Raw genomic sequence first — 13,417 nt, 5'->3', positions numbered from 1 at the left:
TGTTTTTATGAGCGAGGTCAGCCCGATTTGGAACTGCTAATGTATCTCGTACATAAATTGCTTCAGGATACATAAGGTGACAGGAACCTGCCCAACTCATCTTACGAGATTAGTACAACCTTGATCTCAAAATCAAAGAGAGAAGTACAGGAGAGAATTACAGGCCTTTTGTACTTACGAACATAAAATGCAGCAATCTCAAATATACATTAGCTAACTCAGTCTAACAGAGTATTTTAAAAACTAATAGATCAGGATTAAGTTTTGTCAATTTATTCCATTAACAAAAGATCAAAAAAGCTGAAGCAATGCACGTCATTAATGGGGTAAAGGAGGAGAACCATGAGATCATCTTAATAGTAATAGATGCAGAAAAAGCATGTGTATGTTCAACATCTACTTGTGTTTGTTTGTTTGTTTTTTAGTTTCAGGAAACTAGTAATATGGAGAACTTGGTAAAGTTCTTGACCTTGACAAATGCCATTTATCACAACGGCTACAGCAAAATCATACTAACAGAAGAAAATGTAAGCATGCACTTCAAATCTGGTGGACACATTCCGTGGAGCATTCCTCAACTGTTAGAACCACTGAACTAGACATACATAGATAAATCTCTAAACATAGATAGATCTCTAAAGATAGATATATCTCATAGATAAATCATAGATAAATCTCTAAAACAAAATGCTGGGTGGAAAATCTGGGTAGTAGCATGGTTTCTAATGTTGAAACTCCTGTGGTCTTAGAACCCAAAAACACAAGGGGCGCTCTACATTTTGCAAGACCATATACGTCTCGAGGGACCCGTGTCAAGTGCCGTGGCGGGGCTGTCTATGAGGAAAAGAAAGGCGGTGGGTATGGTGGGTTTAAGGAAAAATGATTGCTTAAATTGGAAATAACAGGACATAAGAGGCATGCCCTGAAGGGAACCTTGACAACAGTGTGCCAAGAGGTGAGGAGTCCGATTAGCTCCATGCTCAAAATTACGAGAGAATAAAATAAAAGGAGGAGTGCCCCTGGCTGTCCTCCTGCCTCTTACCAAATACTGTACTGTCCCTGACAAATGCCACATCTCCAGCCCCTTCTTGCAGGCACCTATGGAATGAGAAAGCACCAGAAGGGTCAGCACGGAGCGGCCCTCCCCAACTTCTTCCTCGTGCATCCCAGGAGAACAGGGTCCTAGGGCTTGTCTCCTGTGGGCGTCCGGCCCACGGAGGTCAGGGCTCTGAGGCTTTGGAACACCCCATCTGGGGAGGGGTCAGGAGCCACTCCCAGGTAGATGGTGAGGAAGAATGGCTCAGGTGCTGGCCAGAGACAGCACCCCCCCCCCCGCCCGCACCTCCTCCTGTGTTAGAGGCTGAAAGGGCAAAATGGGTCTTTCTATATAAAAGGGTCTGAAGCCTCTACACCAGAGAGTAAAATCTGAGTATCCTCGACCGTGTGGTTCTTTCTCCCAGGACTGAGTGGTGGCCGGCAGACAGGCAGGCCAAACTGCCCGAGCGCAGGAGGCAGATGGGGGAAGAGAAGCAGCCTCAACCTCAGCCTCAGCCTCAACCTCAGCCTCAGCACGGGGGCAGAGGGTGCTGGGGGCAGTCGGGCAGAGCTCGCTGTCTCCCAGCCAGGGTAGAGGCCCGTGCGGAGAAGACCATATCAGCCCGGACACTCCAGCCGTCCCGCCGGGAGCGTGGGACTGGTCATCTCATGACAAGACCCCTGCAGTTCCTCTGTGGTTAGGGAGAGGGCAGAAGTCCGCAGGGGAACCCAGGACATCAGAGGGCAAAGCCAGACTCAGGGTTCTTCAGGGAGAAGGAATGACCACTGCCAGGGGGGTGGGGGGGTGGGGATGGCTCCCTGGGGTGTAGAGGTGAGGGGCACCTGGGGGGGGGGCCCAGGGGTGGGGGCTGGAGAGGCACATGCTCCGGGCAAAGTCAGTTCACTCTTTGGACTCAGTGCTTCTGTCTACACGGCAGTGGGAGAACCGGACCTGCTCTGTGGGCCGGGCCGGCGGGCTGAGCTGTATTTGGGGCCAAAGAAAAGGCCTCCGTGGAAGAAGAGGGCCTTCTCACTCACTTGAAGGCACCAGAGTGGCCGAAGTATGGTTCCTGGGCGGAGCAGGCACACTTCTTGCCCTCCGTCCCTGCACACAGGCGGCACAGTTGGGGGTACCGCCCCGCATCCGCACAGGGCACGCAGCTGGCAGAGAAGAATTTGGCTGCAGCTGTTGGACACAGAGAAGTAGACCACACAGTGCGATCCGGCCCGGCCACAACTCATCACACCTCCCAGCGTCACTCCTGCGGGCAGAGACCACCTCCCCCACCCCTGCTGGACAGCCTCCCTCGTGAGGCTGGGAGCACAGAGATGCACTTGGCCCACGGCAGACTCGGCTGCCACCTCCCAAGGGCCGCCTTGGGCTCATCGCACATGTTTACCAAGTGGCCTGGAGACCCGTGACAGAGATGGCCCACCATCCCCCAGCCACCTCACCTTCCTCAAGGGGCTCGGGTGGCCCTTTCCAGTTTAAGAACGGACGAAGGGTACCCATGGGGATGTTCCATCCAGCCGGCATGTGAAGGCCTGTGTGGCAGGACCTCACGCCTTGCAGTTGGTTTAGCTGGAAGTTGGTGCCCTTCTTGGCTATGGCCACAGCATAATAGTGGATTCGTTGCTCTGCAAAGGGACAGAGAGAATTGCAAGCTCTTAGCCTGAGAATTAAAAGGCTTAGAGGGAGAAAAACAGCCCACCTTGACCTTGCCCGAGTGGAAAGGGGAGCCGTGTTGCTGCCTTTTCCTCTGGCCTGCTCTGTTTCCCCTGGGAGCACATGCATGTCCTCCCCCAGTGGGTGGGCATCTGGCCTGAAGAGCCCAGGGACTCCATCCGCTGCAAGGGGGGCGCTATCTGAGACCCCACCTCTACAGCTCAGCCCCTCTGGCTGCACAGAGCCCAGGGCCAAGGCCAGGGCCACCCCAGTTTCTGGGTCTCCAGGGAGAACTCACTTTCTTGGGTCCCATACACCTCAGCCACTATGGGTCGCAGTTTGTTGGGATCCTGGCCTGCCTCAAACACCAAATCACCGTCCAGGGTCACAGCATCTGCCTTGTTTGCCTGAAAGCAAAGACACCAACCAAGCTTCAGGAGAGAGCCCGCCCTAACCCAGGCCATTTGATTCCAGGAGGTCACAAGTCTCCGTGGCTGGAAGGATCTTCAGAAGCGTTGCCTTTCGGTCATGTTCACTCATGTCCTGTGAGAGGTGTCCTCCTCTGGGGCCAAGGGTCCCTCCTCTGGGGCCCTGCATCAGCTCAACTGCTTTAACTCCTGGGGTTGCTATGTTGGCTCTTTTGTATGAGCCCCCCTGCCTGTATTGGTTGTTCATTTCAGCCATTTCTATCTAAAGTTGTTTATTCTAGATGCTTCCTCCCATTCTTTTGCTCTATGTTTATTTCTTTTAAGTTCTTTTTTATCGAATAGAAAATAGAACTATTACGCTATCTTAAAATTATCATAGTAAACCATGTGCATCCTCTTTGGCATATTACTTTTCATATACTTATATATTTCTTGTATTTGCAATCTGGTAGAGATAATATTTGGTGGACTGCTTTACTCATCTAAAACAGCATGACATTGTCTTACTTCTGCAGCCTTTATTGATTTGATTGACCTCATAAAATTTTATGATAGCGTGGTTGTTCCATAGTTTATCAAATGATGCCTTAAATGTTCAGCACTTTCTGTTTTTGCTGTGATATCTATGCTTTCATGGATCGTTTTGTCCTCATAAATTTTTTTTTTCCTTCTGATGACCTGTTGCCTTGGATAGGCATCTGAGGGTGGGATCACAGACAGGGAGCATGTTTATCTTCATGGCCCTGGCCACTGTTGTTATTCTGCCTTCCAGAAGATCTGTAATGTCAATTTAGAATGCCACCAATCACGAAGATCAGTTTTACTATAAAATCACCAGCAGGACTGGCTTTCATTTTATTGCTATTATTTTAGAAAATGCAAGTGCTAACAAATTGCTTAAGTGTGTATTCCTCTGGTTACTAAGGGAAACATTTCCTATTTTTAGTAATTATGCATGCCCTCTTACTAATGCTCGGTTCATATCATTTTTCATAGATGACCCTACATTTCTTACCAGGTTGAATTAGTTCTTTAGAGTATACAGTAAATAGCAAACCCTTGTCAGAACTGTTGCATATTCCTTCTGGTGCTTTCTAAATTTTTTGGTTAAATGTTTTTAATGGCTATAAATTAAATTTGTTGTTTTTCAATCTGTCAGTTTACTTCATGATTTAGTTCATTGCTTAAAAGCTATGAGAGTTCTTGTTCTCTAAAGTTCTGAGAATTAAACTGTCCCTTGGTCCTTCAATAATAAATGTTTTATTTCCAACCATGTCATTTGATGTGTGGTATGTAGAACTGATTTCGAAGGGGGCTTTTATTAAAAAGGCAGATTTTGCGACCTCATCACAGGTACTTGGTTGAATAGGTTAGAATAAGGTCTAAGAATCTGCATTTTAAACCAGCAGGGTATGCTGGTGCTCTTTTTCCCCCATGCCACAGTCATAAAATAATAGCCTACAACACTGTTCAAACTAGATTTTTCCCCCTACATACTGTTTCGATAACTCTAGATATTATTAGAAACTTTGACACAAATTACCCACTCTGTGCTAGAGTCAAGTACCCACAACAATGGCGCAGGGCAGGGACACAGAACATATATGTTGAGTGAATGAGTAAAAATTATTTCAGTAGATCTTATATCTCAAAAAACAAAAGGAATCTGAAATCATCCGGAAGTCATGATTCCCTCTTCTCTCCCTCTGGAAACGTCTTGCACGAATGTCTGTCCAATGGCCGGTGCCCTGGCCGGCCCTTCCCCAGCAATGTGATGTGGTAACTACAGACCAGCTGAGCTTACTTTGCTCAGGGTTTGGCAGTAATGATCTTCTGGAGGTTTTACCTTTCAGAGGGACCGTGACTTTTGCCAGTGTTACATATTCATCCAATGTGACTGCTTCTGTGTTTGCAACAGCTGTAATTAACAATCTGAGTTGCAATCCCAGATTCCCCACACTTGAAATGTTAATATCTGCTTTCAAAATAACCTTGTGTCCTATGAGGAAGGAACACTCCCAACTTACAGGTACCCGGAGAGAAAAGCAGAGGAAGTAGGGGAAAACACATTTCCTATTTCACTCCATTTCATTCCCTCCACTCAGTTTGGTCCCACCCAACACTTGGCACTGACTTACCTTGATGTCCTGGATACATTGTTTGCGGGAGGTTCCCCCTGTGCAGGAGACACTGGGGCCACCCACTTTTTCCATATTCTGTTGGAATTTGAGGCATTTTGCCAACTCTGCTTCTGATACGGTGCACCACCGAACATTTTTCGTAGCGGTGGCCAGACACAGTCCTAGGAGAGAGAAACCAAGGAGTCAGGGCTCAAGCACTGCCCACGGGAGACACCGCCTCACCCTTTGACAGGGTTTTCCAGACTCCTCCATTTCTCTGCTCCTCCCCTTTCCTCTCCATTCAATGCCAAAATCAGGCCACTCTCCTCGAGTGGAGGTGTCCTGATGGTCTAATGAGCATTCTCTGCTGGCTGGAGGGATGTGATTCTCAATAAATGAAAGGAGATAGTCAGAGCCTCTGGATTATTTTCCTTCCTGTAACTGACACATTTTCCTTCCTGTAACTGACACATTTCCTACCTCTAAAAAATGACAATGACCTTTTGCCTCAGTTTGTGAGGTCTTCCACCTGCTCTGCCCCCCTTGAAGCCGAGAGATGGGCAGGAAAGGGATTACTGTTCCTGTTTTGTTAATGTGGAAACTGGCTCTTGAGAAGGCTGAGTGACTGGCTGCTCAGCAGTGGCAAAATCCAGCCTAGAATCCAGGTCTCTCTAGACTGTTGCATCGACAAGAAACTCCCCAGATGATGCCAAGGCAACTAAAACACACCTGACTCCTTGTCAGTAGCTACAGGAAGTGGTGTACCAAATGGGTCAGCGTGCCTGAGTTACCACCATTCACCTCTGTATCAGAAAGACTGGTTCTCCTGCCGAGACTGCCTTGTTGGTGGAATCTATGCAATCAGGAAGGAGGCTGGACCAGATTTGCTCACAGCCCTTAAAAACCATGTCACTGAAAAACTTATAGTGAACATTATATTAAAATGGTGAAAGACTGAATCCTTTTCCCCTAAGATCAGGTATCCACTCTCAGTTTTTCTATTCAACATAATACTTGAGATCCTAGCCACAGTAATAAGGCAAGAAAAAGCAATAGAAGACACCCATACTGGAAAGGAAGGAGTGAAACTCTCTTTGTTTGCAGATTACATGAGGCTCTATGTAGAAAATCCTAAGGAGTGCACAAAATGCTATTAGAACTAATACACAGGGGCGCCTGGGTGGCTCAGTCGTTAAGCGTCTGCCTTCGGCTCAGGTCGTGATCCCGGGGTCCTGGGATCGAGCCCCGCGTCGGGCTCCCTGCTCCACGGGAAGCCTGCTTCTCCCTCTCCCACTCCCCCTGCTTGTGTTCCCTCACTTGCTGTATCTCTCTCTGTCAAATAAATAAAATCTTAAAAAAAAAAAAAAAGAACTAATACACAAGTATAACAAGGTCACAGGATAAAGATCAATACACAAAGAGCAATTATATTTTTGCATCTAAGCACTGGATGATCCAAAAATGAAATTAAGAATATAATTCTATTCAAATAACATCAAAAATAATTAAATACTTAGGAAAACATTTAACAAAACAAATGTAAGATTTGTACACTGAAAATTATAAAACTTTGCTGAGGGAAATTAAAGAAGATCTAAAAAATGGAGAAACATTTGTGTTCATGCTTTATAAAACTCAATATTGTTAAGATGGTAATTCTCCCTAAATTGATATAGAGAATCAACACAAATACTCTCAAAATTCTGGCAGGCCAGGGTTTTTTTTGGTTTTTTTTTGGGGGGGGGGCGTAGGAATTGACAAACAGATTCTAAAATTTATATAGGATAAATAAGTAAATTGATATAAAATAGCCAAAGAAATTTTATGTAATTTATATTTACAATTTATTTTTATATAATTTATATTCAATAGTCAAAACAATTTTGAAAAAGAAAAAACCTATTGCAATTTTACTTCCTAGTTTCAAAACGTACTATAAAGCTACAGTTATCAAAACAGTGATTAGCATAAAGACAGACATATAGATCAATGAAACAGAATTGAGTCCAGAAGTAAATCCTTATATTTACATTGAATTGATTTTTTACAACACTAAGGCAATTCATTGGCAGAAGGATAGTTTATTAACAAGTGGTGCTAGCACACAGATATCCACATATAAAAAGATTAACTTAGAGCCCTACCTCACACCACACACAGAAATGAACTTGAAGTGGATCATAGAATTTAGCGTAAGAAATAAAACAAACTTTTAAAAGGAAGCACAAGGGAAAAACTATGCAACCTTGGGTTAGGCAAAGTTTAATTAGCTATGACACCAAAAGCACAGTCCATAAATGAAAAAAAACCATTAATAAATTGGGCTTATCAAAATTTAAAACTTTTATTTTTCAAAAGACAGTTAAGAAAATGCAAAGACGGGGCACCTGGGTGGCTCAGTCGTTAAGCATCTGCCTTCGGCTCAGGTCATGATCCCAGGGTCCTGGGATCGAGCCCCACGTCGGGCTCCTTGCTCAGTAGGGAGCCTGGTTCTCCCCTGCCTGGTGTTACCCCCCTGCTTGTGCTTGCTCTCCGTCTCACTCTCTCTGTGTCATATAAATAAATAAAATCTTAAAAAAAAAAAAAAGAAGAAAAGAAAATGCAAACACAAGCAACAGGTTGGGAGAAAATATTTACAAAGAATTTGACAACTCAGCAAAGACAAACAACCCAATCAAAAAATAGGCAAAAGATATGAACAGACATTTCACAAAAGAAGATACATGAATGCTAATAAGCCCGTGAAAAGATGTTCAATATCATTAATCATTAGGAAAATGCAAGTTAAAAGTACAATGAGATATTTGTTCATACCTACTGGAACTAGTTCTAGTAACTAAAACAGAGGAAAACATATGGGTAAGGATGTGAAGAAATGGGACCCCTTGTACATTGTAAAATGGTGGAGCCACTTTAGGAAACAGGTCGGCAGTTTCTCAAAATGTTAAACATAGAGTTACCCTATGACCCAGCAATCCACTTCTAGATATATAACCCAAAGAAATAAAAAAACATATCCACATAAAAACTCTTATATGAATATTCATAGCAGCATTATTCAGAAAAGCCGAAAGCTGGAAACAACCTGAAAGTCCAGCCACTGGTGAATGGCTAGAGAAAACGTGATACATCCACACAACAGAACATTATTTGGCAGTGAAAAGGAAAGAACTAGTGATATGGACCATGATACGGATGAGCCTCATTTATGCTAAATGAAAGAAGCCAGACACAAGACATTACCTATTATGTGATTCTACTTGTATGAAATGTCCTAAAAGGCACATTTATAAAACAGAAAGTAGGGATGCCTGGGTGGCTCAGTCAGTTAAGCGGCTGCCTTCGGCTCAGGTCATGATCCCAGGGTCCTGGGATCGAGTCCCACATCAGGCTCCTTGCTCGGCGGGGAGCCTGCTTCTCCCTCTGCCTGCCTCTCCCCCTACTTGTGTTCTGTCTCTCTCTCTCTCTCTCACAAATAAATAAATAAAATCTTTAAAAAAAAACAACAACAACAGAAAGTAGATTAATGATTGCCTGATGCGGGGGTGGGAATGAGAAGTAATTTTAAATGGACATGAAGAAACTCATTAGGGGGTGGAAATGTACTAAAACTGATTTACAGTGATGGTCGTGCCACTTGGTAAAATTACTAAAAATCATTGAATTGTACACTTAAAATAGGTGAATTTGGGGGCGCCTGGGTGGCTCAGATGGTTACACATCTGCCTTTGGCTCGGGTCATGATCCCAGGGTCCTGGGATCGAGCCCCACATCTGGCTCCTGGCTCAGCGGGGAGCCTGTTTCTTCCTCTGCCTCTCCCCCTGCTCGTGCTCTCTCTCTCTCTCTCTCTTTGTATCCCTGTGTCTCGAGTGAATAAATAAAATCTTTAAAAAAAAAAAATAGGTGAATCTGGGGATATGTAAAATATACCTCAATAAAGCTATTACAAAACAAAACAAAAAAAACCCAAAACACTTGATTGCAAAAGCCCCCTTCTCATTTGGATGTGCTTTAGAGTGGAACACTCAGCTCTCTGCCACCTGTTATTCATGAACCATTCCCTGCATAATCAGACCCACCAAAGTATTTGAAGCTCGCTGGGAGGGCTTGGTGAGGAGACCAGTGGCTCCCAGGCCAGGTCTGCAGGGACTCAAGAGCATGCTGCCACAATCCTTCTCCACCAGCCATCGTCCCAGGAAATCCCAGGGGATGTAATCTAGCCTGAGGCTCTCATGGAACTGTCCTGCCATAAAAATTAACCCGGTCATATTCAGCCACTTGTGACCCAGTAGCATTTACTGGATGCCCTCTGTATACACAGCACTGTGTGTCATACAGAGGAACATGTAAGCAGACAAGACTAGATCTTACCTCCCATTTGGAGAGGCAGAAAGTCAAAAAAGAGGAAGCTAAGGATGATGAATGCTCTAGAAGAAACAAATACCAAACCAGAAGTGAGGTCCCCATGACCTCTGCCAGTAATCAGGGTGGTGGCAGTCCAGGAGGGTAAGAATAATGGCCCCATTGTTGCAAGCATGTTTTATGCCAGGTGCTTTACTCAGCACCTCACACCTTCTCTGTCCATTGATCCTCCCAACTCCCTGAACTGTCAGTGCTGCTAACACCCTCATTTCCAGGGCAGAAAATAGTGGCTTTGGCTAGTTATATGGCTTTCCCAAGGTCCCCCAAACTAATAAGTGTTGGGTCCAGGATTTGAACCTACGAAGTCAGACACAAAGCTAAAGTCTCTTACCACAAAAGCTAGCTTTCCTATTTAGGTTGGCTAGGTTAGAGATGGGCTGCAGTGGAGATGGGGTGAGTAAAGGGTTTGGGGTCAGATCATGGAAAGCCCTCAGTGCTGGTCCAAGGAGGTCTTATTCTAGAGGGAGTAGAGCTCTCTCGTGAAAGAGAGCAGAGTTAAGAGTTCTGCCTAGAATGGGGGAAGGGTAGACTGAAAGCAGGGAACCAAGCAGAAAAGCAGTGGGAATGGACAAGGGGCAGGAACAGGGAGGTGGTGTCAGAAATTAGCTTGGTGACGGATGGGACCAGAGGGTGAAGAGGGAGAGCAAAACAGAAGACCAGGCGTCAAGGTGGGGTGGGGGGGCATGAATAGCGGCAGGAATGGGGAACCCACGGGCAGAGTTGGTTTCTTCTCTTGGGAAGGGCTGAACCAGAAGACTATAAAGGACCACCGAGGGGTTTTCCAAGATCCACAGTCCCAGCCCCCAAAACACCAGGGCCTGAGTCAGAATGCACCACCCACTCATCCCTCCCCCTCTCACCAGCCACCTCCGAAGCCACATGTCCCCCTTAAGACCACGTGCTCTCTGAAGCAGGTCTGGGGCTGTATCCCCACCCCCACACCTGAACTGTGTCAACCATTCAAACGCTGCCCCCCTGAGCCTGGATGGAATCTTCCTGAAAGTATGCATCCCCTGATTGCTTCTTTGCAGACATGCAGTGCCCTGAACCTCAAGGGCAGGGGCCGGGATGGAGCTACTCCTCTCACCCCACCCAACCTCCGCCAGCCAGGATGCCCATGGGAGCAGGGCAAGAATCCCCTAGAGCAGGAGTCCAAGGCAACCAAAGACTCAAGTGAAAATGGAACCCAGGGGTGCAACTCTGAGCCCAGATCCTGCACCATAGCCCATGACCACCTCCAGGAAAGTAAGGTTTCCTCCTTCTCGGGCTCTCCCAGGTGGACTCAACCCTGTGCTGTGCTCCCAGCAGGCTACAGGTCAGGGAGCAGAAGGGAAGCTGGCCCTGAGCAGTTGGTCCTGGCAGACCCAATCCTGCCTCAGAGAAGACCGGGATGACAATACCCATAGGAAGGACTTTGGAGAAGGGGATCAGAAGGTGGGGACAGGGATGGCTTCATGGTCCCTAGGTTTGGGGGTGTAAGCTCACTGTGCTCTCTATGACCCTTTTCCATCCAGGAAGCTCCCCAGCTGGGAGTACATGCTCTTAGCCAGGAGGAGGCTGACCCGGGCTGGTAGGAGCCCAGGGAGGGAGGGGACACCTGTCGTTTTCCTCTGACCCCCCACATACTGCCTAGGCACTGATGCCCGTCACAGCCCCCCACCACCTGCCCTCACACATTCACGTCTCTGATGTCCATGACTGGCCAGTGCCCTCTGCACACCCCAGAAATTATTTCAGACAGTCCTAGTCTGGGTGCATTTCAAACCAGGAATCAATCATTTCTCTCTTAGACGCTCTGAAGGAGGGGTCCCCTCAGGAGGGTCTGGGCCACCACCCCCCGCCCTTCTGCAGCGGGAAGCGCGTGTGTATACCTCTGCCCGCCGTTGGGCAGGTGGCAGCCAGCCTCCACCTCACAGCTGCGTGGGAAGACGGCTGGACTTTTTCTTTTTTTTTTTTTTAAGATTTTATTTATTTATTTGAGACAGAGAGAATGAGAGAGAGAGAGCACATGAGAGGGAGGAGGGTTAGAAGGAGAAGCAGACTCCGTGCTGAGCAGGGAGCCCGATGCGGGACTCGATCCAGGGACTCCAGGATCATGACCTGAGCCGAAGGCAGTCGCTTAACCAACTGAGCCACCCAGGCGCCCTGGACTTTTTTTTTTTAATCGAAGAAACTGGGGCTCTGTCTCTTCCAAGTTACACAATCCTTGCAGGAGCTGGGCTCTGAGCTCGTCTCCTGTGTGTCTTGGGCAAGTCACTCACGGTCTCTGGGTCTCATTTTCCTCCCATGTAAAAAGCCCGCCACAGTACTATGGGTACCAAAGTTCCGGGAGGGACACAATGGGACAGGGTCGCTTTGCGCAGCTCTAGGGACACCCGGACCAGCTCCTCTAAGCCCTGCTCTGGCTCCTCCCCAGGCAGGTGGGCGGGACCCGGCTGCGGGGCGCAGGGATGGACAGGTGCGGGGCGGGGGAGTGGGGACGCAGGCACCCACCCACCGGGCGTCGGGGACGGGGGGGGGGGGGGGGGGGGGGGGGGGCGCCCACCCGGCAGGGCGCGCCCCCAGGTACCTGCACTCACCAAGGGCCCCGAGGAACAGCAGGGCAGGGAAGACTAGCTTCATTCTGGGCTCCTGAGGCGACTCTGGCGAACGAAGTCTCTGCCACCGGCACCCCTTTATCCAGGGCTTGGTGACCTCACAGGGTTTGCCCCGCCCTGTAGCCCAATAGGGATCCCCTGCCCTGAGCCCTCGCACCCCTCCTCCACTAGTTCCTGGCGGCCAAGAAAGGGGGGAGGGGGAGGGGAAACAGAGGTGGGAGGGGAGAAGGACCGGAGCCTCAGCAGCCTGACCACCAGGAGAGAGGAAACCCGGCCCACAGGCAATCTCGTGCACGCTGGTGCTGCGTGGTTACTGGGATGGTCTTTTCTCTCCACCAGTCTGCAAGTCTCTAGGGATTCTGTCTTGTCCTTGTCCTTCCTCTGGTCTCATTGCCTCCTAGACGGCTGGACGTAGAGCAGGGGTCCTAAGGTGAACATTTGTGATCATCCTGAACTGTGAGGCTCGCCTTTCCTTTCACAGATGGGTCTAAAGGGCCTGGGAGCTGCCTCGGCCTGAGATCAGCCTTGTGGGACAGCTAGCCGAGGTGATGGTCGCTGCCCAGAGTCTGCCCCAGGCTGCCCATGGGTCTCTCCCGGCCCCACTGAGACCACAGTACAGCTTCCAGAAAACAGAGCCAGAGGCCTCAGGGGAAGTGACCACCACCCAGGCCCAGTGGCTCTTTCCCTGTCCCCTCATTAACACTTGTGTCATTTTTCTTTTGTTTTGTGGTGGTATGAGGTGGGAGATGGGAACCTCATTTTGATAAATGTCATATTTTGTCAACATAAGCTTACCTTATTTCAGAAAGGTGTTTTTCAACTCTAGGATTCGGCTGCCAAGAATATATCTTGTAAATACACTCCCATGATGCACAACGGCTCACATATGAGGGTTTCCAGGGCAACACTGTGTGTCATTAACCAACTGGAAGCAAATTAAACATCCATGTCTGGGGGCTGTCAAAGAGTGTGCCTCCTTGAGACCCTCAGGGAGGCCGTGGGGCCCCTCTGCCCCCGGTGTGGAGCCTGCCAGGGCACAGAGTAGGGTCTGATCAGGTACCCTGCTTGCCAGACACAAGAGTGGGGTCTGGGGTTCAGCACTAGAATCACCACCTGGGTTTGGGGGTGACAGATCCAGAATCTCCTATT

General features: G+C 48.0%; 1 protein-coding gene across 1 annotated transcript in view; it reads right to left on the bottom strand.

Moving 5' to 3' along the window:
- The window catches only part of LTF (lactotransferrin), a 29,496-nt gene extending 17,116 nt beyond the window's left edge, over positions 1 to 12,380 (bottom strand). The window contains exons 1-6 of the mRNA XM_045863819.2: positions 12,251 to 12,380; positions 5,268 to 5,431; positions 3,000 to 3,108; positions 2,491 to 2,673; positions 2,074 to 2,221; positions 1,043 to 1,098 (exon numbers count right to left, since the gene is read on the bottom strand). Of these exons, the coding sequence (XP_045719775.1) occupies positions 1,043 to 1,098; positions 2,074 to 2,221; positions 2,491 to 2,673; positions 3,000 to 3,108; positions 5,268 to 5,431; positions 12,251 to 12,293 (703 nt within the window). The 5' untranslated portion in view covers positions 12,294 to 12,380. The remainder of the gene's footprint in view (positions 1 to 1,042; positions 1,099 to 2,073; positions 2,222 to 2,490; positions 2,674 to 2,999; positions 3,109 to 5,267; positions 5,432 to 12,250) is intronic.
- Positions 12,381 to 13,417: the final 1,037 nt, after the last annotated feature.

The sequence above is a fragment of the Mirounga angustirostris genome, unplaced genomic scaffold (assembly GCF_029215605.1).
Source record: "Mirounga angustirostris isolate CCGP_5_RB_7025 unplaced genomic scaffold, mMirAng1.0.hap1 SCAF_1, whole genome shotgun sequence".
Classification (NCBI taxonomy): Eukaryota; Metazoa; Chordata; class Mammalia; order Carnivora; family Phocidae; genus Mirounga; species Mirounga angustirostris.
This window is presented reverse-complemented; position numbering and strand designations above follow the sequence as displayed.